The following is a 26,420-nucleotide window of genomic DNA, read 5'->3' as shown; positions in this document are numbered from 1 at the left end:
GTAGGACTTTCTGCCAATTTCATTCCACTTACCCATCATGTATGAGGTAATTACCTCAAAGTAGTAGAACCAACTTTAGTTGTATATATTTCTCTGAGGTTACAAAGAGTTTGTCTTTAGACTTCAATAGTCCCTGGTGGAAAGCCTGCTTAGAGTAAAACCAAAACAGAAACAAATATCCTCCTGAGCAGAGTAATTATCTTGAACTCTGGCCAATTGCTTGATTGGTAGCTGTTTGAAGCAAGGTGTGGTTAATCTTTCCAACCCCACATTCACATCTCTAGGCGTTGTCTCTCCAGAGTTGGTATTCACATTTCCTGCTAGAATTTCCTCCATTTAGCTGATTCTCTATAATATCACATTGTGTCCCCAAGCTGGAAACTGCTTGTTGTTCTTGGTATCCTTTGTCAATCTCAACTGAAGTTAATTGTGTCTTATTGCTATTCTTTGTGGATTCTTAACAGGAGTTTTTAGTTTCCCTTACTAGGGGTGGAGTTTTATTTTGTTTTGTTTTTAAGATTTTATTTATTTATTTTATCAGAGGGAGAGAGAGAGAGAACAAGAGGGGGAGCTGTAGGCAGAGCAGGCAGAGGGAGGATCAGGCTCCCCACTGAGCAGGGAGCCCAATAAAGGACTCTATCCCAGGAGCCCAGGATCATGACCTGAGCCGAGGGCAGACACTTAACCGACTGAGCCACCCAGGAGTCCCTGGAGTTTTGTTTTCTATTCACAACTTTTTATTTTCATTTTCACCAGTGAATTTTCTAATTTTTCTCTTGTAAAGATTTTTCCCATTGATCATATGAGTGCTTTATGTAAAGATCAGTAACTCATTGTCGTGTATTTTGTCAATATTGTCTCTCAATTTGCTCTTTATTTTTGAACAAACATGTACCCTGAACACCTTTACTCTGGGATTTCCATGACCATTTGGCCGTTTGGCTTCTGTTACTTACTAGCTGCCAGCCCTAGTTCCTCCTATCCTAATTGTAACCAATAACACAATTTAAGTTTTACCCTTCTTGCTGCCTGCCTTTAGCTAAGCCAGGGCATACCTATAAGCCTGACTTTTTATCAGTAAAGACCCTCTTTAATCATAGAGTCTCTGGCATTCTGGAAATCCCACAATTTGTAAACATATCTGTTTCCGCAGCTAGTTTTCAGTAGTCTCAAACCGAAGGCTACAAGCAGCAGGGACTTCTGGCTGCAGTGATGCAGACAAGCCCTGGAGTTCTAGCTCCTCCTGCTCAATTACTTTGGAGCTAGGATCTATTTTTTCCACAACATACCTTCCAAGGGCCACCATGTATGCTAGTGTACTTAAATGGCTGGTTTCTATTTTACCTAGACTGTAAGAGAGATCAGAGATCTGTTTTTCCTGCATGGCTTCACCCCTTGGAATCACTCTAAAGTTACAAGACCCCAAGCTCTTTATTAACTATAATGTCTGAATCATAAGAATCAGAAGTGGTAACAATTTATCACCTGAAAGCTTGGACTGTTTACTTTCCAAATCAGATTAGGCAAATGTCTTATGTCTCCCTACATTATCTCAGGGGCACACCTAGGGTATATGAGGCTCTGGTTAATATTTTTTGTGGGACCCTATCCTATTTAAAAAAAATTGATTTAAAATGTTGGCAGGAGCTCCCCTCTACTTGCTAGATGGAATGCTGCCCCATTCATGAATCACTTAATAAATCCAATTAGAAAAATATTAAAAAATGAAATGTTTTACAAAATTCATGGGCACATGTGAGGTATGGTGATCTTCCCATAAATATTTTAAATGTGTTGAGAAATAACACTTAAATAGTTGTTTATTATCCAGTCAAATGCACATAAAAATTCTTCATTCTGAGTGAGTTACCCCAAGTTAGCATGTTAGTACCATTCAGGTTATCCAATTTGTGATTCTACAAAAGCAACATGCCCCATTCAGCAGAAGTGATCTGGTTGCCAGGCTGCCGCCTGGAACTGGGACCCAACCATAAGGACCCAGGAAGCCCCATAAATAAAAGCTGGGGAGCATGAGGCATGTTTCTTGTGTGTGTGTGTGTGTGTGTGTGTGTGTGTGTGTGTGTGTGTGTGTGTGGAGAGAGAGAGAGAGAGAGCTGGGGAGCTCCTGGGACGTCTTGTCAACCCCACAATAGGACAGAGGATCAAAGAACACTCCCAAAAAGAAGAAACAGGGACCAAGATCCACATGGGTTCTGATCTAGGCTCAGGGCATCTTATCCAGAATAACATTGCCAGTAGTAGCCAGTCCGACACACTGAGTTGTGACTTAGAAAATTTCAAGAAAAGTAATCCAAAGTGTGGAGTCTTATGAGACATATGGCCCAGAGCAGTAATCCACCTGTCTGGGCCAGGGCAGAATTATCCCAGTAAAGACATGCTAAGGATCTATTTCTCCTTGAACTGGTTTAGGGGTTAATGTCTTTCAAGTTTTGGAATCATAAAAATATATAAGTAACCTTAAAATACAGGAGTTTATTAAAGGATGCTGCTGTGTTTTTGCCCCAGGTTTTTGCTATTCTGGTGTCTCCTTCCCTTTTGAGGTGTTGATGCTTGCAATCCTCCCATGCTCTCACTTCATCCCAAACTTCTCAGCCCAAAGCAGAAAAGATCTAATTTGTTCAGTTACTCACCATATACCAATAGATGTTCTGGTTCAGTCACACATGTCCAGTATAACAAGACTGGTCTCCCTACAAGCCCACTGCCATCTTTCTCAAAGGAAACTGTGTACCTAGCAGACACTATGAGACTTCATGATCTGTCCAGTGCAAGGCTTTAGATACATTTTACCTGACTGTCTTTTAAAAGGCTATTCCCAATCTACCTTGCCACCAGAAATGTGTGAGACTGCTTCTCTCTTAGAATATTTGTCAATAGTGAGGAGATCCATCCTTTTATAAATGATCAGCTAAGATGGTAGACAAAAAGGCTAGAATATTGTTTAAATATACAAATGCAATTTCTTAGTAGTAAAATTGACTATTTCACCATATACTTGTTAATCAACTAAATTTTCTTGATGCATAATTTCTTTTGGTCCTTTACTCCTTTACTGATTTAGAACTGAATGTTTTCCACATCCATTTGTATGAGCTAATCATAATTTAAAGATCTTGGCCATTTTTTTGCTATATTTATGGTAAGTCTATCCTCCTCCTCCTCTTCTTCTCCTTCTTCTTCTCCCCTTCTTCCTCCTCCTCCTCCTTCTTCTTGCTTTCAAACTTTGGATAAGTTTATCTTTTAATGGATATAATTTCAGAATTTTTCAGATAATCAAAGCTATTAATATTTTTATTTGTAATTCATTTCATCCCTTTGGCTCTTAAAAAGCGTTCCTTTTCTGTTTCATAGATTTGTTAAACATTTTAAATTCCTCTTGTTTTAATATTGTCTGTTTTTAAAATGTTTATTTAAACTCATGGATACAGAGAGCACATTGGTGGTTGCCAGAGGTGGGGGTAGGGTGAAATGGGTCATGGTCAAAAGGTACAAACTTCCAGTTGTAGAATAAATAAGTTCTGGGATGTAGTGTACAGCATGGTGACTATAGTTGATAATACTGAATTGTATATTTGAAAATATATAATCTAAATTAATATTTTGAACAAAAAAGTACTCATTTCCTATCTGCATTAATAATTGAAACATCTTATTCCATTTATTTATGGTGTTACTTGTTTTTAGTTACATATTTTTATATAAAATAAAGTTTGTGTCTCAAGAGTAGGTAAAGAATGATCTAGATTGGGCTAAAATACCAAAGTAAATATGAGATATTCATAGGTCACTCAATAAATAAACTGTGAATCAAAATTGACATCAGCTTAATTTTATTTCATAATCAACTAAACATTTCAAATTAAACAGAACTTTAAAAGTTCCTAGTTTTTATCTTAATTTCACATTTTATACGTTGCACAATATTTATAATATTCAGTTTGATTGTTTCATAACTTGGGGAGAGGGGTGGCAACAATTCTGCCAGATCATTAAATTCACCAGAAGATTTTTGCTCCCTTTTTCCTAATTTGAGAGATATAAAGCAATTTTTATTCCCAATATAAATTTAGATAAAAACCATACACTTTGCTTACTTATCATGTTAAATATTAAGGATGACATACAAGCAAAAAGATAGCCTTGTTACTAAGTTAATGTCCTCCTGAAATCTTACGTGGCTATATAACAATTGCTAAATTTGTTAAAAACCAACTTACAACAAATTGGTTATTTTGTGAGCTTTTTTTTTCTCTCTTTCTTTCTTCCTCCTCTTTTCCCTTCTTCCTCCCTTTCTTCCTTTTTTTTTTCTTTTTTCTTTTTTTTTTTTCTGGTATATTACATTAGAGAGCATCAATCTGTAGACATCATTAAGAAAAATTGTCCTTGAGGAACAATGGAAAATATATGCTAAATAAAAATATTAAAGAAAATGCTATACACAATCTCTTACTATGTAGAAATTATTACATTCTGATAATATGAACCATACAGATACATTCTGAACCATATTCAGACGCTATTATCTGTGAGCACCGCATTGCAGAAACTAAAATGAGAGTACATTTTTCTTCACTAGAAATCTCAATGTTCAGAGAAACAAATGAACAGCAACATAAGCTAAATAGTCACTATATCAGATATGAACCACAGGCCTTTTGAATAATACTCCAGTGAATGCGTGTCCTTAAATGAAAAGGGGCAGTCACAGGCATTTGGCCACTGAAGCCCTCCGGTACCCATATTTGGGAATGTACCTTTCTTTTTGAGGGTGGCCCTCTGTGGAAGCAGACTCCTTAAGTAACTGTCTGCACCAAGGACCATATGGCATGGTTTAATCATTGTACAAAGACTCTTCATAGAATCTGAGGTTGAAATTCGTAAGAAAGCACACAAGGGATGATGCCTGATGAGTCGATCGAGGAAGGAGAATTCTTCATGGTTATAACATGTATTTCATGACAGTGCTGACCCTTATTTGTTTGTCTGGAAGTTCCAGCAGAAAGTCTCTAGATAAAGTGCTTTCCCAATTGCTAGATTTAGATCTAAGAAATATAATTTATCCCTTAGGAAAAATGTAAGCTCAGTGTTAAAGTTTGTTTTTAGGTCAATGAATTGGATTTGCTGTTGTTTTTCTAACAACATAACTGCAACAGTGAAGAAAAGTTAAATCATCTCAGTAAACCCATGGATTTTGCCTCAGTAATGTAGATAACTATTCTTGGGAAAGGCACAAAAATAAGTGTCAAAATTGAAGTGTTCTATAATACCCACAGAGATTCCCTTTCTTTGCTTGGTTCCCACATCTCTCATGAATGAGTGCCATCAAGGAACTTTAAAATCTCTGTTCTGTCATTTTTGTGCTCATATAATCCATTAAAAATCCAGGTTTGTAAGTTGTTTCATGTCATTCTGAAGAAAGTAAAATTAAAATTCCTTAGGACAGGTTTATTTTTAAAAAGTGACATAGTGATTTTTTTTCCCTTTATAGTCACATCGGACAGTGAATGAGGATTATAAACCACAAGTATCTGAAGTTTTAATTTTAGTCTAAAATATATATATGTGCTGTATCACAGCTGAGTCTTAGATAAGAATCACCGTCTTTAACAACCTTCACGTTGAGTACAAAATACATAAATAGATAACTATTTGGGAAATATTACTATTTTGTGAGTCACAAGGAAGGAAAACATGTATTCAAAGAAAATATGTTTTACATTGTAATGTCCAACTGACCGAGCGCAACTCAGCTTGGAAACTCATTAGCTGTTTGGCCCATGACCTCAAAATTCTGTTTAGCCTATTTGTAATTTTGTGTCAGTAAAAGACAAGTAAAGGAAGAAACAAATTAAAAACCAAAGCACCCTCCTCAGGAATCTGGGAATGCCTTTATAATGGACTCATAGGCAGGTGGAGGTGGTGTGGAAAAGCCCACTCGAAGGCTGTGACTGGACCAGTGGAAATCAGGACGGCCCAGACTGTGCGAAGTGCTGATGGTGGGAACCGTACTGGGAGTGGGCAGAGTCACCAGCTGACTGTCAGTTTCCACCGGAAGTGGGGGACTTTGCAGAAAGGGATGGAAAGTGGAAGCTCTGAAGCTTGATTTTCTTGGAAAGGAATTTGCTTGTTCCAGGGAAGCTTGTCGCTGGAAGGTGAGACTGGCCAGGCTGAGGTTGCTTCGCCGTTCACAGCCACTGTGGCGGTAAAATCCAGTTCTGTTGAGGCCATGGTTGTAAGAAGACCTTGATCGCCGGTTCGAACTCCATTGTGAGATGGGGGCGCTGGCTCTTCTTCGAGACAAACAAACAAACAGAGCCCAAATAAATCCTGCAATTATGAGCACAATTGCAATGGACACTGTGAAGGATGTTATGACATCCTCTGAAACAAACAAACAAACAAAAATCAAATAGGTAATTTAATTTGTAAAGAGGTGTTCAATGAAAAACACAGGGCAGAATACAAATAGTAACTATGGAATGTGTGATCAATTGAAACAGATTTTGAATTAGGGAAATAAAAGACAGTGCTAGATGCATATGAATATCAGCTGATATGCTTCCATTTATTAAAGCAAAAGGATATAAAATAGCATGTTTAGCTATAGCATTCCCGTTGCTTATGCTATTTTCTCACCTTAAAGAAATAAATGATAAAAATAGTCTTCTTTTCTTTAAAGGCCATTCTTTGGTTCATAAATTTTTATAAGGTTGCAAATATAGTCCAAAGATTATTTCCTTTTGAGTTACAGTGGTAATAATGTGCCAGAAATTGATAAAGGATTTTGTAGTCAAATTGACTTTGCTTTTTCCTCTGTCTGCTTTCATTGACCCCAGTGATGTCTCCCACCTGCTGGCGTCATGATGTCTCACTTCCTGTGCTCCTTCTGAGACAAGAAGTGCTGAGCTAGAACCATCTGGTGGGCTGACTGATTTATGTTCTATTTCCTGAGCTCCGGTACTGTAACCTGTATTTCTGACTCATTGATGACATGACCTATGCAGATTACTGTGCTCTTTCCCACCAGTTCCAGTTCATGCTGCTATCATGCCCTCACTGTGCTAATGAAATTTTTATCCCCTGAATCCATAGAATCTCTGCTATACATTAGTATCCTGCAATTCACAGAACTTGTATTTGTTCAGGATTTCCTGTTCCAGGAGCAGGGGATTGTTTTCCCAAAATGGAAATTCTACCTTATTGCTTCTTGTGAACTGAAAACATATTTTTGAGTAAAGCTGATTAGCAGAGCCCCTGCTCTGAATGTAAAGACACTCTGGATATTAGAAGACCCCTCCAGCCTCATCACCCACCACATTGCTCCACCTTCCACTCCATGATCTAACCCACGAGTCATGTTGATCTTCTCACTATCCCAAATCCTGCCTTTTTCTCCAAAGTTCTGTGCTTTTCCACCTCTTTTTCTTTCTATCTACACAAGTTTTAAATTTCTGTCTGAAAAACCTATTCTTAAAGATTCATTTCAAGTACTGCTTTTTGGATAAAGACTCTTAAGTTTCATAAACAAAAATTAGTTACTGTTAAGTAAAGAGGTAAGCTGTCTTATCAAATTGCTTGTCTAGGGTTTCTGTACTGAGAGGGCCACGGATTGGAAATTAGCTAAGTGGGATTGTGAGAGTGTGAAAACAAGAGAAGAGCTACAAGTACTTTGAAGTTCCTCCCTTCGAGAGGTAGAGTCTCTTTCCCACCCCTCAGAAGCTGCGCTGGCTTCACACCTTGCTTTGACCAATAGGATGGGATGGAAATGAGGCTGTGCAAAATGAAGCCTAAGCTTCAAGAGGTTTCTCAGCTTCTACCCCTGCTGCTCTTGGAAGCCCTGTAACTGCCAGCATCTACAAGCCCAGCCTACTGGTGATGAGAGACACATTGGACCAGTTACCCCTATTGCCCAGGCCAAGAGCCTGCTATCTCCAGACCCATGAATGGGGTCATCCTAGATAATTCAGATGTTAGTTAAACTAACAACTGACTGTGACCCATGAGGGAAGACCAGCAGAAAATCTATTAAGCTGATCCCAGCCCAAACTCCTGACCCTCAGAATTGTGAGCTAAATAAATGATATTTTTAAGCTACTATGTTTTGGAGTAGATTGTTAAACAGAAAAAGCTAACCGATTCTGCGTTCTCAACTCAGCTTTATCCCTAACATATTGTGTGATTTTTAAGAAATTTGTTCGGACTCATTAGTTTTTAAATGAAAAAGTTAGGTTTTATGAGTACCAAGGTTTTTTTTTCAATTTGTTTTTGTAATCTAGGATAATATATAGAAAATCTATAATACAGAAGTAGCAAAACCAACCAATGCTAATAAATACATAAAAATAATCATTGCTCCTTAATTTTAGGATATATTTAGTGTTCTTCCACCTTATATTGTCACATTTATCTCCTATGTCAAGACCATGTGTGTTTAGCTCTACTTTCACAATTACCTTCACAAATGCTTATATCAAAATCCTCTAAAACAGTTGATTATATCAAATCTAAACAATAAATTCCTTACAATAGGAAGATGACTTCTAAATTACAAGATGATTTAGAACAGCTCTGCTAGACCAAGTATTGTTTTTCTAAAATGTGTCTCATAAAAATAATATGGACTTAGCTTTAAAATGCAACCTCTTGAGACAGATTTGAGAGTTAGTCTTTATCTGAAGAAAGCAAATAAACAGTCAGAAACTAAAATCACACTTATTTGTTACATAGGAACATTCAAAATTAACTTGTAACTATCAGTGTTCCAAATATTTGGAACCTAAATAGGAAGTTGTTGGAATTTTGGGTTGCCAAAGCAATGGCAGCCATGCAAATCAGCATTTCCCAACATTTCTTCTGAAAACAAGATGCACAAATAAAACTATACAAAACCTGCCTTCAGCATAATTAGAAGACAAAGAACATCCAAATTTCAAGTTACCTAAAAAGTAAACTGATAAAACAGATACCAGTACATTCTCCCCCTTGCTTCTACCTCAAGTCTTTACTGAGAGGAAAGACAATTCCAGAAAAAGTGTGAAAATACTGAAAAGGTTCTCTGTTCCCTGAGGGCAATGACTATGGTAAAGGGACTTACACATATAGGCAAGAATGTGAAGAGGCAGGCTTGGAAAGTAATCCTTCCCTGAGGAGGAAGAGGATAAAGTATACAGTCAGAAGATCACATCTTGTAGGATTCCATTTACAGGAAATGTCCAGAACAGGGAAATCTATGGCAATAGTAAGCAGATTAGTGATCGATTGGTGCTGGGGGTGGGGTGGAAGGGAATGGGAGGGGTTGCTAGTGTCCACGGGTTTCTTTTTGAAGGACAGAGTGTTCTCAAATTAGATGGTGTGATGGTCACATAACTCTGTGACTATAACAAAACCATTTAATCGTACCCTTTAAGTGGGTGAATTATATGAGATGTGAATTATAGCTCAATAAAGCTGTTAAAAAGAGAAAAGAAAGAAAAGGAGAGGTGCTCTTTGGAAACCACACAATGAAGAAGAGAAGAGGGAAGAGTGAAGGGATCCTTCAAGACAAAAAAATTTAAAAACAAAGGACACATAATTCCTCCCTACCTTCATCCTCTAAAAATAGAAGTCCACCAATGAAAACATCATACCTTGCTACACTGAGGAAATGAGGAATCTAGAATGACTCCTGGGATTCTGGCATGTGCAGGCAAGGGTGGATATTAGTATCATTCATCCAAACCAGGAAGAAATGTAAGGTTATGGAACAAGGGGAAGTTGGCATTAGGAAGATGCTGAACTTGAGTGCCCCTGAGATACTCATTTGGAATTGGGGTTACATAAATACAGAGCTTAAAGAGAAGCAGAATTGGGACTCTCCGTGCTACAAGAAACTTGCAGCCATCCATGGAAAACACTTTGACTAAAAAGTAAGTGTGCATTTATAGAAGTGAGTTGAGAATAGACTTCCAGGAAAATCACAGTTTAACAGGTGGCAGAAGTAAAAAAAGGAAACAAAGAAGGACTAATTTGGGAGTTTTGAGGAGACAAAAAATTACACAACACTGAATCAAAGAAGAGAATTTTAGGTCCAAGTGACTACTGGCTACATGCCCCAGAGACATTTACCTATCCATTTGTTTAACATATAAAGCATCCACTAAATACCAAGTAATGCTAAGTTTATAGGCAAGTCTTAGCTCTGGTGGAGTTTACATTCTACATTCTATAAGACTTCTCTATAGTCTTATATAGACTTATCTATAAGATAAGAAAAAATGTCCTTTAAATGTCCTTTAAGCTGGACTGTTGTTCACTATGCCCAAAGCAGATTGAGGTCAGATGATGGAAACTCATGAGTGCCTCTCCAGAGAGTTCAGTCTTTCAACCGTGGGCAAGACGAGCAAGAAACAGGCTTGAACAAAGTGACCTAATAGGAAGGACAGAATATAGAGCTAGCAGCGATAAATGGGATAGACCCAGGCCCAGAGCAGGTTGGATAGTGAAACAAGTCTGGACATGCCTGCCATGATTCAGATATGCAGCAGTAGTAAATGGCTTAGTCTGGGAAGTGATGGTAAGAATAGGAAGGAAAAAACTTGGTCATGAGATACCCAAAGTCAAAAGAATCTAAAAATTATTCTGAAGTATTATACCTTCTAATACACTAGAAATTAGACATGGGGTGGGGGAAAGTGGGGTGTAAACTGAGGTTTAGAGGCTTCTGCTCCTAAGATCTCAATTATAATGTTATACTCTAGCAGTAATTTGATGATCAGATTAAATCATAATGTTTTAGGAGAGGTTAAGTATCTGCTCACTTCATGATATTTGCATGCCTTCATATTTTATGTAAGTTTATGAGAGAATAGATTTGCTCAAATTTTTATTTGTATCATAATCATTAACACTAGATTTCCTTTAAGTTTTGGTCACTTGTAATGGCTACATAAATTCTGTACTTCACTGAAAAATGTTTTAATTGGTTTAGAAAATAAATAAAAATCATGAACTACTCAAATACTTCATAGAACTAAGTCCTGTGTCTTCTTTTCAAATGAGTCCAGGCAGTTTATTAAATTTGGTACTTTGGTTTAAAAAAAAAAAACTAATTTGGGGGCGCTTGGGTAGCTCAGTTGGTTAAGCGTCTGCCTTCGGCTCAGGTCATGATCTCAGGGTCCTGGGATCAAGCCCTGCATCGGGCTCCCTGCTCAGCCGGCTCCCTGCTCAGCGGGCTCCCTGCTTGGAGGGGTGCCTGCTTCTCCCTTTTCCGCTTCCCCTGCTTGTGCTCTTTCTCTCTCTCTCTCTGTGTCAAATAAATAAATAAAATCTTTAAAAAAAGAACTACTTTTACCTTATTTCAGTGAGTTTTTGGCAATCTTTGTTTTTGTGAGATGTATTGCATATAATTTGAATAATTCATTATTATATGTTATTAAGTGACCAGTCATTCCTGGAAAAGTTTATTTATAGTTTTATACCTCAGAGAAACCATTAGTTAATTATGATGAGAAACGCTTTAATCAAAGAATCTGAACAAAATCACTCAGAAATGCTAATGAATGAAAGATATACTCTTGTTCATCTAGATGTTGTACTTTTGAATAGGAAAATAATGCATTAGGTAGAGACTTAGTAAGTAAACTATAAGCTCCTTCTAAATTTGAAGTTCTATTATTCCACCCCAGAAAGTTTTCATTAAAGCTTTTGAAAAATTTTGATGTTTGGAGGAATATAATTTATTTAAAAAAATGCAACCCTATTTTTATTTCATTATTTTGTAAAACACTATAGTATGTTTCTAATTTAATTAATTTAATTTATAGGTCACAGGCACTATTTTTCATGTATTATATCACTTAATTCCCAAGCAACTCCATAAGGGAAATTATTTCTGAAGTTTGTTGTCAGAAAAATTAATCTAAAATGAAAGTAAAGAATTTAAAATGCATCAAAATTGTATCAATTTATACCAGATTTTTTAAAAAAGATTTTATTTACTTATTTGTGTGAGAAAGAGAGAACATTAGCAAGGGGGAGGGACAGAGGGGCAAGCAGACTCCCTGCTGAGTGGGGACCCAACACAGGGTTCAATCCCAGGATCTGGAGATCATGACCTGAGCCAGAAGTCAGATGTTTAACTGGCTGAGCCACCCAGGCGCCCCAACTCAATACCAGACTTGGTAGCATGTTAATAACAGAAATACTTGGGGAAATTGTGCTAAAGCAGTATTATGCATTCTACACATATATTCTCCTGGACCAACAGCCTCTACCAGAGAATTTTAAATATTAACAATTTCAGATACAGAATTACAGATGAAAAGTTTCAGCAAAAACTAACTCTTAAAAATGCCTTGGCTCAGAATCCTCATTTTATTGATACTGGAACTGTCTAAGGTTCATGTGGTCGAACTAACACTTGGTTTATTTTAATAATTGAATACTGACAACTAGCACTGGCCAGGGGGCTATTGCTTTTACTCATGTATGACATAAAATGAGAAGACAAATACTCATTTGCAAAGTATATGCCCCTACTTTTATGTATAAAGCGATGTAAACACTATAGTGTGATTGAGGCTTCTAAATATCTCAGGATATAAGCAGATATAACATGATATTAAAGAGATATATTCACTTCATTTCAACTAAATGGAGATAAAACTAGAATCTTAAAAGAGAAAATAGAGTCAGTTATCCAATAAAAAAGCATTTAAGGGTTACAAGGGTTCCTATGCATGGTCTCAGTGTTTGCCCCCTTTGAGCCTCTCTATTGCTGTCTCGCCTGACAAATAAAATGTTCCCAATGGTTTATCTTTATTGAAAAATAGCATAAGGTTCAGTTTCAAGAAAAAAAATTAGAACATTTTAAAACAGAATCAAGGGAAAAAATGTTGTCTATTAAATTGAGAAAATTAGCAAAATGAACCAAAATACGTGGAGTAAGAAATAGATTTATGTGCCAGATATCTGTTTGATTTCCAAAATACATTATTCTGACATAAGAAAACAAGGGTAGCATCTAAACTCCAGTAGACCAGTGGTTAAAGAATATGTTCAACCATCAGAATCTTCTTACATGAAAAATTTTAGTTTTGTGGGTAAAAAGATTATTTTGGTGACACTAGAACTAGAACAATATTTCTAGGAGAGCAATTTGACAATAAATCTATTTTAAATTATTACTCTTTATGGCTTCATAATATTTCTATATTGTATTATAATATTTATGATATAATATTAAATATAATATTTAACATGGTAGTTATATTATCTATAATATTTATGATATTATAATACTAAATATAATATTTAACATGGTAGAGCAATCTGAATTTGGGGAAATGGTAGGCAGAATAGGTAATAATGACTCAAAATACCGTATTACTATTATAATTAGACTATATAGGGTTATAGAGATATCTGAAAAAGATTAAATAATAAATTTTAAATATACATGACAATCATGAGAATAATATATACACATTAATAATAAACAAGTTACATTTTGAATGAATGTAAAGTAAGATAAGATGGAGCTTACAGAAGTTATAAAAATGACATTAAAAAACCCATACTGCTTTTGATATGGATTTGCTTAATTTTCATTGTTCAGTTGAGTGCATGTATCATGAAAATGGCTTCCTAAGCCATGAAGTCAGTCAAATATCTGTTGAGAAATTATCATACTAATTCTTATGCTGTTGCTCTATGTGCAGAATTTTTTAATAGTTACAAATGTTAATAATGACATGAGTCTCTAAGACTTGCTGAACTATTGGTAAAAAGCTTATCTTGTTATGCTCTCTTAAATCAAAACTGCAAAAACAAGAGTAGAAATGCAGAAAAACAATTAGAAAGAAATGCTAAGTCATGTTTTTTTTAAATTTCTTATTCAAGTTTAATTAACATATAATGTTATATTAGTTTCAGGTGTACAATAAAACGATTGGACAATTCTATACATTTCTCAGTTTTCATCAAGGTAAGTGTCTTCTTAATACCTTTATCTATTCGAGCCATAATTTTAGTATAACCTGTTTCAGAATGGTCTTCCATAAGGTTTTTTTTTTTATTTAACCGTAGTTAATGATTTTTCTGAATCAAACTAGAACCCAGAAAATATATAATGAAAACAGAATCTATTGGTCGTACAGCTTTAAATTTTCATATTTATAATTCCATTCTGGCAAATTTTTGATAATAAATTTTGGAAGACTTTTTTTTTCAATGTACTATAAAAAAAAAGTACCCGAAAAATACAATGGCACAGAAATTTCTTTTTAAAGCACAGTTTGCCTTCTTATTTATCAACAATCTTAGGGGAGGAAAAGTGAGCCATAATTTTACTTCATATAATTACAATATAAAGCAACTTATGAGACAAAACAATTATGTTTAAAAATGCAGATCTCCCTTTGAAAGCAAAAGGAACAAATTCTAACATCAATAAGGTAAGGCGTGTAAATTGGGTATCCTTATCTTGATTTGTAACATATTTCTACAAAAATAACAAGGGGCTGGTACATAAATCCTCAGTGAATAATAACTCTTTCTACTAATAGTTGTATAACTTACTCAAGTCATTTGACCCTTCCTGACCTAATAATAACGGCCACTATAGTGTCTTTCAATTCCAAGATTCTAATATTGAATCTGGCTTTCAGAACATCTAATCAACGCTTCAAAGTCTGTTCATAGTATTAAAATTTAGTAGAGGTCACCATCTAGTGGCCTTTTGTTGAACTGTTCCAAATCTGAAAAGTGGTTTTATCAGTGTCAAAAGAATGGAACACTGATAATTCATAAAACCCTTTGAGATTATAAGAATCAGAAGCTCTTCTAATACCAAAGCAAGCTATCCTGTTCTTGGTACCCTAGAGTACATAGGAGGATGGTTCATGCAATAAGAAGAATTTGATAAAAATATTTTTAAAAAGAATAACAATTTGACAATAATATTTTAAAGAGAATAATATAACAGAAAACTCGATTAATTATAATAAAGTAAACAAAGAGTAAGAATTTTCTATGTGTAGCTTATCTGCCAGTAAATCCCATTTGGTTTTTTCCTACAGTACTTGCCGAATTCAACTCCTCTTATCTACTCTGTTATCTCCCTAGTTCAAGTGACCACCACCTCTGAGCTGAAATATTCAGGCCTTCTATCTGGTCTCCCTGCTTTTATCATTGCCCCAAGCCCCCAACAACACTCTATTCTCAATACAGTAGCCAGACTGAACTTTGAAAATGTAAGTCAAATCACATCACTCCTCTGTTCTAAACCCTCTATTTCTCCCAGAGCAAAAGCAAACTCCTAAAAATGTTATTAAAGTTCCATTTTGACCTGTTCCCAATTATTTGTGCTCATTTTCACTCTTCCTCTGTCTTAGCTCCATCCATACCGTTCCTTAAACACACTCGATATGCTCCTGACCTAAGTCTTTGCAGTGGTTGTAATCTATTCCTGAAATTCCCCAGCTATCTCCATGGCTAACTTCAAGTATTCACTCATATGTCACGTTCTTATTTAGGCCTACCCTGGTCACCCTATTTAAAATTTCATCTTGTCCCGCCTCTGAGGCCTAACTGGCACTCTTGATTTTCCTTTTCCTTCAAGATTAATAGAAACTAGACTCATTAATTTATACTCTTATAAATTTATAAATAAGATGCATAAGTGTCATGGGCTATAAAAGTGTCACTAAAAATGAAAGATAACATAATTTGCCTCTAGAATGGTTAGAAAAACTTGATGAAAGAAACGAGATTTGAGTTGTCTTTTATGCATGGCTGTGGGTCAAGTAAACAAAAGCCTGGAATATTTACAAGTAGTTTTGACTAAGGGCATAGAGCATAAGCCATATTTTGAAAATAATTAGTCAACACTATTACTAGAATACAAAGTAAAAGGAAGAAGGTAGCATACATTTTTTTTTGTATATGATGAATTAGCCTATAGGAAAACACTGAGAATAATTAAAAGATAAATATTAAAAATATTTTTTAAAAATCTGTCTGAAGCCATCAAAGACCTACCAAAACTGCTAACTCAAAAGAAAAAATTCCAGAAAAGAATCTCATGTGACAATAATCTGTAAAGAGAGGCAAAAAAGAAAAGAAAAAAAGAGAAAAGAAAAGAAGAGGAAAGAAAAGAAAACCTACAGTATCTCCAGTCTGAAGAAACAGAGGACAGATTGTGGCAACCAGAACTGCTTAAAGATGAGAAAGATATCTTAGAAAAGAGAATGCCAAGAGGAGGATCTCAAAATTTTATTGATAAGCATTTCCCATATCTACAACTGACTCCAGAATACACTGCATGTTTCAAATGGCACAGCTAGAGAAAATATATAAATTAATGAACTAAACTGAGACCTGAATTGCCCTTAAGAGACAGGCTTTAGAGTTTTTTTGTGGTTTGCGTTCTCAACAAAGTTATTTGCCTGTGAGTGCAAACTGGAAAAAAAAAATTACCTTTTACAAGGTAATATAGCAGAATCGAAAGGCCCATTCAAAATGTCCATGATACAATATAAAAGTACTTAACATATGCGGAAATAAGAAAATGTGACCCATTCTCAGGAGAGAAGGTAGTGAACAAAGAAATAGCCTAAGATGACCAGATGTTGGAGTTAGCAGACAAAAATTTTAAACTTGTATATTTATGATCAATGATGTGAAGGAAAGTGTTCATAATAAAGGAAAAGTAGGAAATATCAGCAGAAAATACAAACTCTAAGAAAGAACCAAATGGGGGGTGCCTGGGTGGCTCAGTAGGTTAGGTGTCTGTCTTTGGCTCGGGTCATGATCCCTGGGTCCTGGGATAGAGCCCCACATCAGGTTCCCTGCTCAGTGGGAAGGCTGTTTCTCCCCCTCCCTCTGCCTGCCACTCCCCCTGCTTGTGTGCTCTCTCTCTCTCAAAATAAATAAATAAAACCTTAAAAAAAAAAAAGATGACAGTGAAATGAGTCAGTAAACTTAAAGATAAATTAATAGAAATTATCTAATTTGAAAAATAGAGAAAAAATAATTGGTGGGGGAACAGAGCCTCCGGGAATTATGGGACAATATAAAAATATTTAATATATGTGTAATTATAGTACCAGGAGCAGAGAATGGAGCTAAAAACTATTTGAAGAAATAAGACTGAAATTTTTCAAAATTAGTGAAAGAAATTAATTTCTAGATTCAAGAGTCTCAGAAATACCAAACAGGAAATATATAAAGAACCATGCATAGGCACATCATAATCAAACAGCTGAAGATCAAAGATAAACTGAAAGCAGCCAAATTAAAAATAACAATGTAATAATGACATACTACATTCAGAAAAAGTAATTATTTGAATAACTACTAATCTCCAGTAAGATATAATCATATTTCAAAATAATTAAAAACTAATCGACCCAGAATTGTATATCCTGAAAATTATCCTTTAAGAATAATGGTGAAATAAAGAATCTTTCAGATGTAGGAGAAAAATTCATCCCAGCAGCTCTACATTAAAAGTTTTATTAAAGGAAACCTTTAGTTTGAAGGGAAATAATATCAAAGACTTAGATCTTCAGGAAGAAATGAAGAACATCAGAAATAGTATCAATATAAATATAAAAAGCTATTTTCTTTTATTTTCTTTAAAATAAACACATGCACACAGAGATAGGTGATATCTAGGTATATAGATTAGACTTGAAAATTTTTTAGATCTGCTCAGCAGAAGACATGTAAGAAAATAAATAAGCAAGCCACAGACAGGTAGAAAACATTTACAAATATATATATATCTGACAACTGACTCATAACCAGAATATGTAAAGGATTTTCATAGTCAGTAATAAAAAGACCAGAAAAAAAAGAAAGAAAGAAAAGAAAAAAGATAAAATAAAATGGGCCAAAGAAATGAACAGACACTTCTTCAGGATAGATATTCAAAGGCCAGTAAGCACAAGAGAAGATGTTCAATGTCAAGAATCAACAATTTTTTTTTCTGTAAAGACCCAGGTAGCAAATATTTTAGGCTTTTCAGGTCATACATTATTGAAACTACTCAGCTCTACTATTGTAGCACAAAACAGCATAAACACATAAACAGATGCCCCAATAAAACTTTATTTATAAAATCAGGCCTTACATCATATTTAGCCTGTAAATCATACCTTGCCAACCTCTGCTCATCATCATTAGCCATCAGGGAAATACAAACTGAAACCACAATAAGATAAACCTAAATACTGACCAGAAAGGCTAAAACATAAAGGGTTGAGAATAAAGAAGAGATATTGGAAAAGATATGAAACAACTGGAAAAACTAAATTGTTGGAAAAGTACACTGTTGGAAAAAGTAAATTGCATAACCACTTTAGGAAAAGGCTTGACAATTTCTTATAAAATCAAACATACATCAATGCTATGACCAGCATTTCTACTTCTAGGAAGTTACCAAGAGTAATGAAAACACATATCAACAAGAGACTCTTACAAGAATATCTGTTACAGCTTTATTCTTAATAGCCAAATGAGTAAATACTGTATGATTTCATTTATATGAAGTTCTAGAACAGGCAAAGCTAATCTGTTCTAGAAAAAAATCAAAATAATGGTTTCCTCTGGGGATAGTGTAGACAGGAATTGACTGGGATGTGAAATTAGGGAACTTTTGGGGTTGGTGATAATATTTACTATCTGTGATTGGGACTTGAGTTATTCACGTGTGTACATGTTTGTCCAAATTCAGCAAATGTTCACTTATGATCTGTGCACTTCATTATTATTTATTTTACACATTTCATTGAAGGTAATTTGATCTTAAAAAGAAAAAAAACATAAAATATTGAATTCTGATTAATGATATACATACTGAAGTAATTAAGAGGAAGTATACCGATATCTTCAATCTGCTTTGAAATGTAAGCTAATAGATTGGGGGAATAAAATAAGCATTGTAGAAATGTCAATGATAGAATCTAAGTGGTAGGTATATGGGTATTCGCTGTAAAAATCCTTTACATGTTTCTGTATATTTGAACATTTTCATAATGAAATATTGGAAAAACATATAAGAGAATATCCTGAACAACTTTAAGACAATGTATTTGGAAATTTAAGTGGGAACATTTTTAGAAAACACAAATTTCTATAACTAATAGAAGAATCAATAGAAAATTTGAGTAGTCCACTATTGTTAAAGACAGTATTTCTGTCATTTAAAACTTTCCTATTAAAAATGCTATAGATAATTACAATGGTGACTTTTCTAAAGCATTTAAAGAAAAAACAATGCAAATCTTGCACAATTTTTTCCAGATAATAGAAAAATAGGAAACACTTCCTAACTTGTTTTATGAGACCTGCATAACATTGATACCAAAATGTGACAAGGCTAATCACAAGGAAAGAGTATTATAGGCAAATTTCTCTCAGGAATATAGATGCAGGAGTTCTAAGGTCAGCCTTCTAGGCTCATACTTACTGAATCATTGTCTCTGAGCATGGAGCCCAGTGAGAGATGCATTTCCAGATTTTTCTACATAATTCAGATGGAGCAGTTTTATAGACAAGCACTTATAAACACTTGTTTTTCAAGCTTTCTAGGTAACTGAGTTAAGGGAAATAATTGGTAGGCTGTTAACATGCAACGATACATACATGTTCAAGAGTTTTAAAAATACAAATTAAAGGCATACAGTTGAAATATAATAGTATTTGTTTGCTATTTAGGAGGAGGGAATATAGAGGACATCACTGGGGTGTGTATGTCCAGTCCGTAAGCTCACTCCGTCCCCAGTTTCTCTGGAAACATCCTCCTCCCATCTGCAGGGGGTAGACTCCTAAGAGCCAATATTTTTACAGGCCGAAGAATAGAATTTTCAGCTACTAACTAAGGTTTTTCTCCCCCTTGACATTTGACTACCCAATAAATCAATTCACAACCCTTCATTTCTTTGATTACCTTGGAGAGGATTAGTACTGTTAGCAAGCATACATAGAAAAAGAAAAAACTGATGCTTAGAATTTCTAACTGGATTATTAAATAAATAGAATAGAGGAAAACAAAGAGATAAAAACCTTGAAAACCAGCTGTTTTACTGTAATTCACTAGATATTTTGAGAGAGATAAGAGTGTTTTGTTTGTTGGACTTTCAAAATGTTAAGAGTATAAAGGACTCAAAAATATATCTTTTTACCATAAAGAACAGTATTGGAAAAAAGGAACCATAGTCTATGGGTCATGTCCTTGTCAACGTGGGCTGCATTACAAAATACCATAGCCTGCATATCTTAAACAACAGACATTTGTTTCTCATAGTCCTGGGGGCTAGGAAGTCCAAGATCAAGGTGCCAGCATGATCTGGGGCTGGTGAGAGCTTCCTAGCTTGCTTCCTTCCTTGCTTCTTCTTGCTGTGTCCTCACTTGACTTTTCCTCAGTACACACTCGCAGAGATTGGGAGAGAGAGCAATCTCTCCTCCTTTTTTTCTCAGGCCACTAAACGTATCATGTAGCCCCCACACTCATGACCTAATCTAAACCTAATTACCTCCCAAAGGCCCCATCTCCAAATACCATCCGTTGCACTAAGGGTCAGAGCTTCAACTTACAAATTTGAAGGGGATGAGGGGAATGACACAAACATTCGGTACATAACAAGTCAATTATCAGAAGCAATGCAAAAAGAACTTTTGGAGAGACAAGGAGACAATCTATAAAGTACGTGACTAGTAAGGGTTTTGGAGAAGTGATCATCACTCTGTCTCCGCCTGTGATGAGTTATAGATTGATTTAGGGAATCCCAGAGAAGCTGGTATCTATTCTTAGCTTTCTGGGATCCAAATGGGGAAGATGACAGGGCCCTCTGAGAAACCCCGGGTGTCTGATGGGCAAAGTAGAAGTGGGGAGGGTAGACATGGGTACATCCGGGTCTAGGGCACCTGATAAACAGCCGAGGCTTTTACAACTCGAGGATTGTGGGAGAGCATTCAGTATTGTTCTGGACCACTGAAACAGATGGAAAAGTACCTGAATGAAAGGCAGTAGACCAGAGGGGACATAAAGAAAGGAAAAACCATTCCATTAACAAATGTTGCATAGACCACATGAGCCAGATTTTATGGTAAAAGCCACCAGCAGCGGAGACAAGGAGGGAAAGGGCAATGTCCTAAAAACAGATGAGAAATATGCATCAGCAGATGTCAGCAAAGACCAGAACTTGATCAAGAATCAGAGGCCCTCTTCTTCCAAAACCCTCCAGAGTATATAACCCCCCCCCACCACACACTATGCCCTTTCCAACCTTAGAGAAAAGTCCTAAGGAAGAGGAAAACAGGGAGATCTGAAGTCACAAAATTGCAAATTATTTTGTAAAATCAAGTCAAACTTTTATACTGACATTCAAAACTTTACACAAATCTGCCTCGTCATTCACCTCCACAAACGTGGCTCGTGTGTTTTTGCTTCGGTATATTGGCCGGTAACGTTTCTTCTGATTTCCCTGAAATTGTCCAACTATGCCTTACTTGCATCACTAACACCTTAACCCATCGACTAATACATAGTGGGTGGTCAGTCAGTGCTTCTGTGTAAACTAATAAACTGGATCTGTAGATGAATGGGTTAGTAAGTTAATGTAGGGAAAATGAATGACTAAAATGTCCTCCCAAGGATTATCTCTCTCTTTGAACCTTATCTGACTTATAGGAACAGGTAAAGCCTCATTTTTTCTTCTAAGAAAGATTTTGGGACCATTTCGGCTATTTTTTTAAAAACTCATAACAATCGTTGCCATTTTCCCATATATTGTCTTATGTTACTCCATAACAATATAGGCGTATATTTGCATATGTATGGAGATACAATCTCTTCTAAGAGTGTGATCTTCTTGAAGACAGACATAGTTTTGGTAAAGATTAAATGAGGTGAATAAATAAATGCAAGACCCCGAACCAATAACTCTTAATTTTTCAGTGCTGGCCAAGAGAAAAAAATGCATGGTGAGGCAGGAAATTCAACCAAAACTATGTCTTCTTTAGGACTCTTAAGTACCAAAAAGATAACCAAGTTTAAAGATACGTGTCCACTGTTTCATGAAGGCAGGATGCAGCAAACTTACAGGTTCTGGTTCCTACTGCTTCGGTGGGGAATTTTCACAGAGAAGGGAAATGCATTACAGAAAGTAAAAGTGGGAAACACACGGTGGTCTTCAGCTGTGTTGTCAGTCTCAAACCAATTTTTTTGTTTCTTCTTGCACTGATTACTATAATGCTTGCAGACCATTAAGTAAGTTTTAGTGGGTGATTACCATGAAAACACGAGCTATTATATTGGTAATAACCTGATATCGTTATCTTATTTTTCAGCCTTCAATAAAGTAAACCAAAAATATCATATCCGGAAAACAACTTTTTATACATCTTAAGTGTGTTAAGTTTGAGAAATGCATATGGTTCAATGCACAAGTTTTGCTTTTCTCATCTATTCTATCTTTATTCTCTAAATTTGAAATGTCAAGCAGATAATTGAGTTTGGGTGCAATAGACAACACATTGCACTGTACTTTATAAAATTTTCAAAATAATATATTTGTGGAATCCGAGATCACAATAGATATTGATTTAGATACAAAAAAGAAATAAAAATTTAAAAGGTCAACATTTGTAGCTTAGGAAATTTTTACATTTAGTATATTTACATTCAGATTTTTACATTTTACACTTAACATTTTTTGCCCCAGAAGAAATAATGTAATCTTTCATATTTTTTCCCCAAATCATCCCCAATATATCTGTTCAATATATTTGCATTGGTTTTGTTAATGCTTATCAATGTAACACTCTCCTTCCTGGTTTTCACTATTTCCATCTATTTTCCATTGTATTCACATACTAAGACAAAGAAACACTAGCAACTATCTTCGGAACAATAAGTTTGAATTCTTTCTCCAGCACAAATTTCTATATTTAAAAAAAAATCAATGTTTTTAGGATTGGTAAATAGACTTCTATTAAGCATTCTCTTATCAATTCAGATTTATTTTATGATTATTACCCATGTTTTAGTCAGTGGCTAATAATTTCTTTTACTTATGTAAACCTGAAATTTAACTTCTAATGGTCTTTAAAAAAGAGATCTGGCTTTTACAGATTAATTTTTACAGTAAGAACTACTTTACTTCTGAATAATTTGTACGGTAATTTTTGTAATGATGAATTTAGTGTAAACACACTCTAGCTATGTTCAGTTTGTATCTGGTATATTCACTTTCAGTATAAATGAGGACAACAAGCAGTATGGTAACAAATATATATAATGAAGACTTCCATAATTCTAAGGCTTATTGTGTGTTGGTTGTCTACTTGGAATTACTTATCACCAAAGCCGTTCTTTACAATATGCAAACATAATTTACTTTCTTCTTATTTTTTTTAATAATTAGATTAGGATGTTCACTAATATCCCTCCTTTCCAGGCCTGAAGCAAACACAAAGGGTTGATGGTAAAAACAAGAACGCATTAATTCCCTTCATGCACATTTGTATGATGGCAGACAGCTAGGTGAGGATGTTAGGGACGGTCAACACTGCTGCTCACTTTCACTGATAGTTCCCAAAGTATCCCCACAAATCACAAAAGAAAGTATGAAATAGTTCTCTGAGAGAACTAAACACTTGTTCTGGACTGATAAATAGGACTATTGATCTTTTCATAAACTCCATTGTCTCCTTTAAAAAAAATTTTTTCTGAATTTAACTGAAATTGCTCCCTTTATTTTTAAAATTTCCCTGAATCCAAAAATAGTTGCCAGTTTTACATCTTAGCCCTTCTTCCCTTGCCCTTCCCTTCTTTAGTCTTGAAGAACTGGCTATTTCAACCTCAGCTCTACCCTGCTATTGACCCTAACTACCTAGTAGCTGTGTCTGAACTCAGCCAAAAAGTGCTTTTATGTTGCTTCTTTTTTTCCCTGTGATAAGTTTCCTTTTAATGTTATATGTGATGTTATTTCCAGCGAACTTTTTCTACTATAGTTTTTGTCTTCCTCTAATTTCATAAGATTCCTTATTTTATCTGTGTCATCACACTCCTGAAGTATAGATTTTGTTATTTTGATTCACTTTAAAAAGTAAAGAGTATAACATTGACAATGTAAGCTAAAATAACCTCTATACCAATTCTTGATTTAATTAAATAAGATATATAATTTACAACCTTAAGACAAATAAAACTTAATTTTCCAACAAAATCCACATTATCATATTCTAAATAACAATTACTTCCATCTTGAATTTTTCTCATTTTTATTCTCATTATTTTCTAATTATATTTTGTAACACCAGCCAAAATCTATACTTGTTGCCCAGATTCTTCTTGGGTGTCTTCATAACCCACTTTAAAGACACTATACATGAATGTACTTATTATAAAAAACTTATGAAAACTTAAATAATCAGTTTATGGTAAACAAAATGTCTCAGAGATTTTCAATGTTTTAATAAATTATGCAGTATATTTTCTGTATCCTAATTTTAAATTAAAAACAGTTAAAGAAAATATCTTACCCCAAAAGTTTTCTGGCCATGGACTCCCTAAACTTGTTGTGTTATTAGCCATAATATCCACAAGAAATAGAAGAAACAGAAGAAAAAAAGAAAGAAAGAAAAGCCAGTATGTCCAAAAGAAGGACTTTGATTCTATGCCTTTGTGGTTCAGCAAGAGAAAAATAATTTTCACACAACCCCTCATATATTGTGCTTGCATAAAAGGAAACAAGTGTATCATGTTTCCTGCTTTTATACTCAAATTAGCAACTGTTTTTCTTATCTTGGAATTCCACATGGTTCCTGAGACACAAAACAATTTCCTTCTCGTCATTTCCTCAGCTAAATTACTAAGTTTCTTCCTCTGGGCCACCTCCAAACTGCTTTTGGGGTAAGAGGCTCCTTTTCTTGCTCCTTCTCCAACTCCTACTGACATACATAGGAAGATTCTAAAATCTCAGCTACAGCACTCTGGGCTAAATTTATATAGAATAGAGAAAGAGACCACTTGAACATTTGACAATTAGATTTATACAGTAAGATGAGAAGGCTGGGGTGGGGAATTCTGGAAATCCATAATCTAGTCAAGTACAATTAATTAATTTTGCCTAATACCCATTTTTATAAATCTCAGTTATTTATTAAAATTCTTAACATGTCTCTTTTCCATTTGGCATATCAAGTTTGAAAAGTTATTCACATCATTTCATAAATATTTATCTAAAATGCAATTTATATTTAATTTTTATTACTCTTCCATTGGTATTTAAGTATGAAAAAGATGATTTCCACACAGAAAGAGCCTGTTTAAAATCCAGCAAGGGAAACATAAATACTAACATTCAACTGTAATAGAATGTTTAGTGCTATAGCGAGAAGTACAATGATCACAGTAATGTTTTTCATGGAGGTGTCTGAGAAAAGTGATGACTTTTGTCCTCCATGGGAAAGTATGAGAATAATTTTACCAAGGGGAGAGAGTAAGAAGGTAGGACGGTCAATATGAACAGAGGAGAACAATCATTGCAATTCACACAGGGATATTGTGGGTGTGATTATAGGAAAGAATTACATAAGACTTTTCAGGAGATGTAGATAAGTTAAAATTTCAAGAGTCTTTCTTGTTTTAGCTTTATTAGTTTAGACCAGATCCTCTGAGCACAGGCAATGCCAGACTGCGCTTAAGTGCACTAACTTACATTCAGACCTGATTTACTTTTCAACATTTGTTGAAAAAAAATGATAAAAATAGAAAATTAAAAGACCATCTTATATTGGAAAAACATAATCTGGATGAAAGTGTATTGAAATACTTCTAAATTCTTACAAAAACAGAGTGGGATTCTTCAATTATTAGCTCTATTTTCAAGTACACATTTTATGTTAATATAGGCTGTTGGACTCAATACATACTAATTTTAAAAATGCGTGCATTTTTATGAAGAGTTATATAGAACACGTTTGCCCTAAAACAACAAACCCTGTGAGTGGAACAGATGAGTCTGGGTTTGTCAAAACTGCCTCACGTGCAAGAAGCAGAGCTAGCTCCATTTCGCGCACGGCCGGGAGACAGGCTGAGACTTCCTTTCATTGTTTCATGCTTAATCACCTAGATGTTCTCCTCAGAAGTTTTCACTTTTGTAAATGGTCAGAAGCCGGTCAAAACTCTGAAGAAAATTTGATCTCTAGCAATTTATGACCTAGGCATATTTTTCTTCTCTCTTAACAGCTTGTTGGAGGCATGAGTTCTTATCTGTGCGTGTAATGTGCTTGGTAAGGATTTGTACTTTTCCTTGGCAGAGATCCATATAAATGAGTGTTTATGTCTATGGGATCTTTGAGTCCCATAACTTGTAATGCCAAAACAGGAAGTTGATTTTTATCTTTACAAA

At 35.0% G+C, this 26,420-nt stretch overlaps 1 protein-coding gene and 1 long non-coding RNA gene across 2 annotated transcripts in view; one reads left to right on the top strand and one right to left on the bottom strand.

The window, feature by feature from the left end:
* Positions 1–3,834: 3,834 nt before the first annotated feature.
* On the bottom strand, positions 3,835–24,616 carry MYCT1 (MYC target 1). Its single transcript, XM_045865767.3, has 2 exons — positions 24,550–24,616; positions 3,835–6,402 (listed from the first exon to the last, which is right to left on the bottom strand). The coding sequence occupies exons 1-2, from the start codon at positions 24,599–24,601 to the stop codon at positions 5,891–5,893; spliced, it is 564 nt and encodes a 187-aa protein (XP_045721723.2). The 5' UTR covers positions 24,602–24,616; the 3' UTR covers positions 3,835–5,890.
* Positions 9,795–26,420, top strand: part of LOC135365629 (uncharacterized) — a 52,202-nt gene continuing 35,576 nt past the window's right edge. Inside the window, exons 1-2 of the long non-coding RNA XR_010413810.1 lie at positions 9,795–9,926; positions 13,927–13,984. This is a non-coding gene — a long non-coding RNA (uncharacterized LOC135365629). The remainder of the gene's footprint in view (positions 9,927–13,926; positions 13,985–26,420) is intronic.

This window comes from Mirounga angustirostris, unplaced genomic scaffold, assembly GCF_029215605.1.
Source record: "Mirounga angustirostris isolate CCGP_5_RB_7025 unplaced genomic scaffold, mMirAng1.0.hap1 SCAF_8, whole genome shotgun sequence".
NCBI classification, from domain to species: Eukaryota; Metazoa; Chordata; class Mammalia; order Carnivora; family Phocidae; genus Mirounga; species Mirounga angustirostris.
The sequence above is the reverse complement of the archived record's forward strand: the minus strand, read 5'-3'. Positions and strand labels throughout refer to the sequence as shown.

What these genes read in the sequence shown, in the direction of transcription:
- MYCT1 (XM_045865767.3), bottom strand. Translation starts at nt 24,601, where the DNA reads ATGGCTAATAACACAACAAGTTTAGGGAGTCCATGGCCAGAAAACTTT. An exon ending in ATGGCCAGAAAACTTTTGGG is followed by an intron (nt 6,403 to 24,549) that starts GTAAGATATTTT and finishes TGTTTGTTTCAG; the next exon opens with AGGATGTCATAACATCCTTC.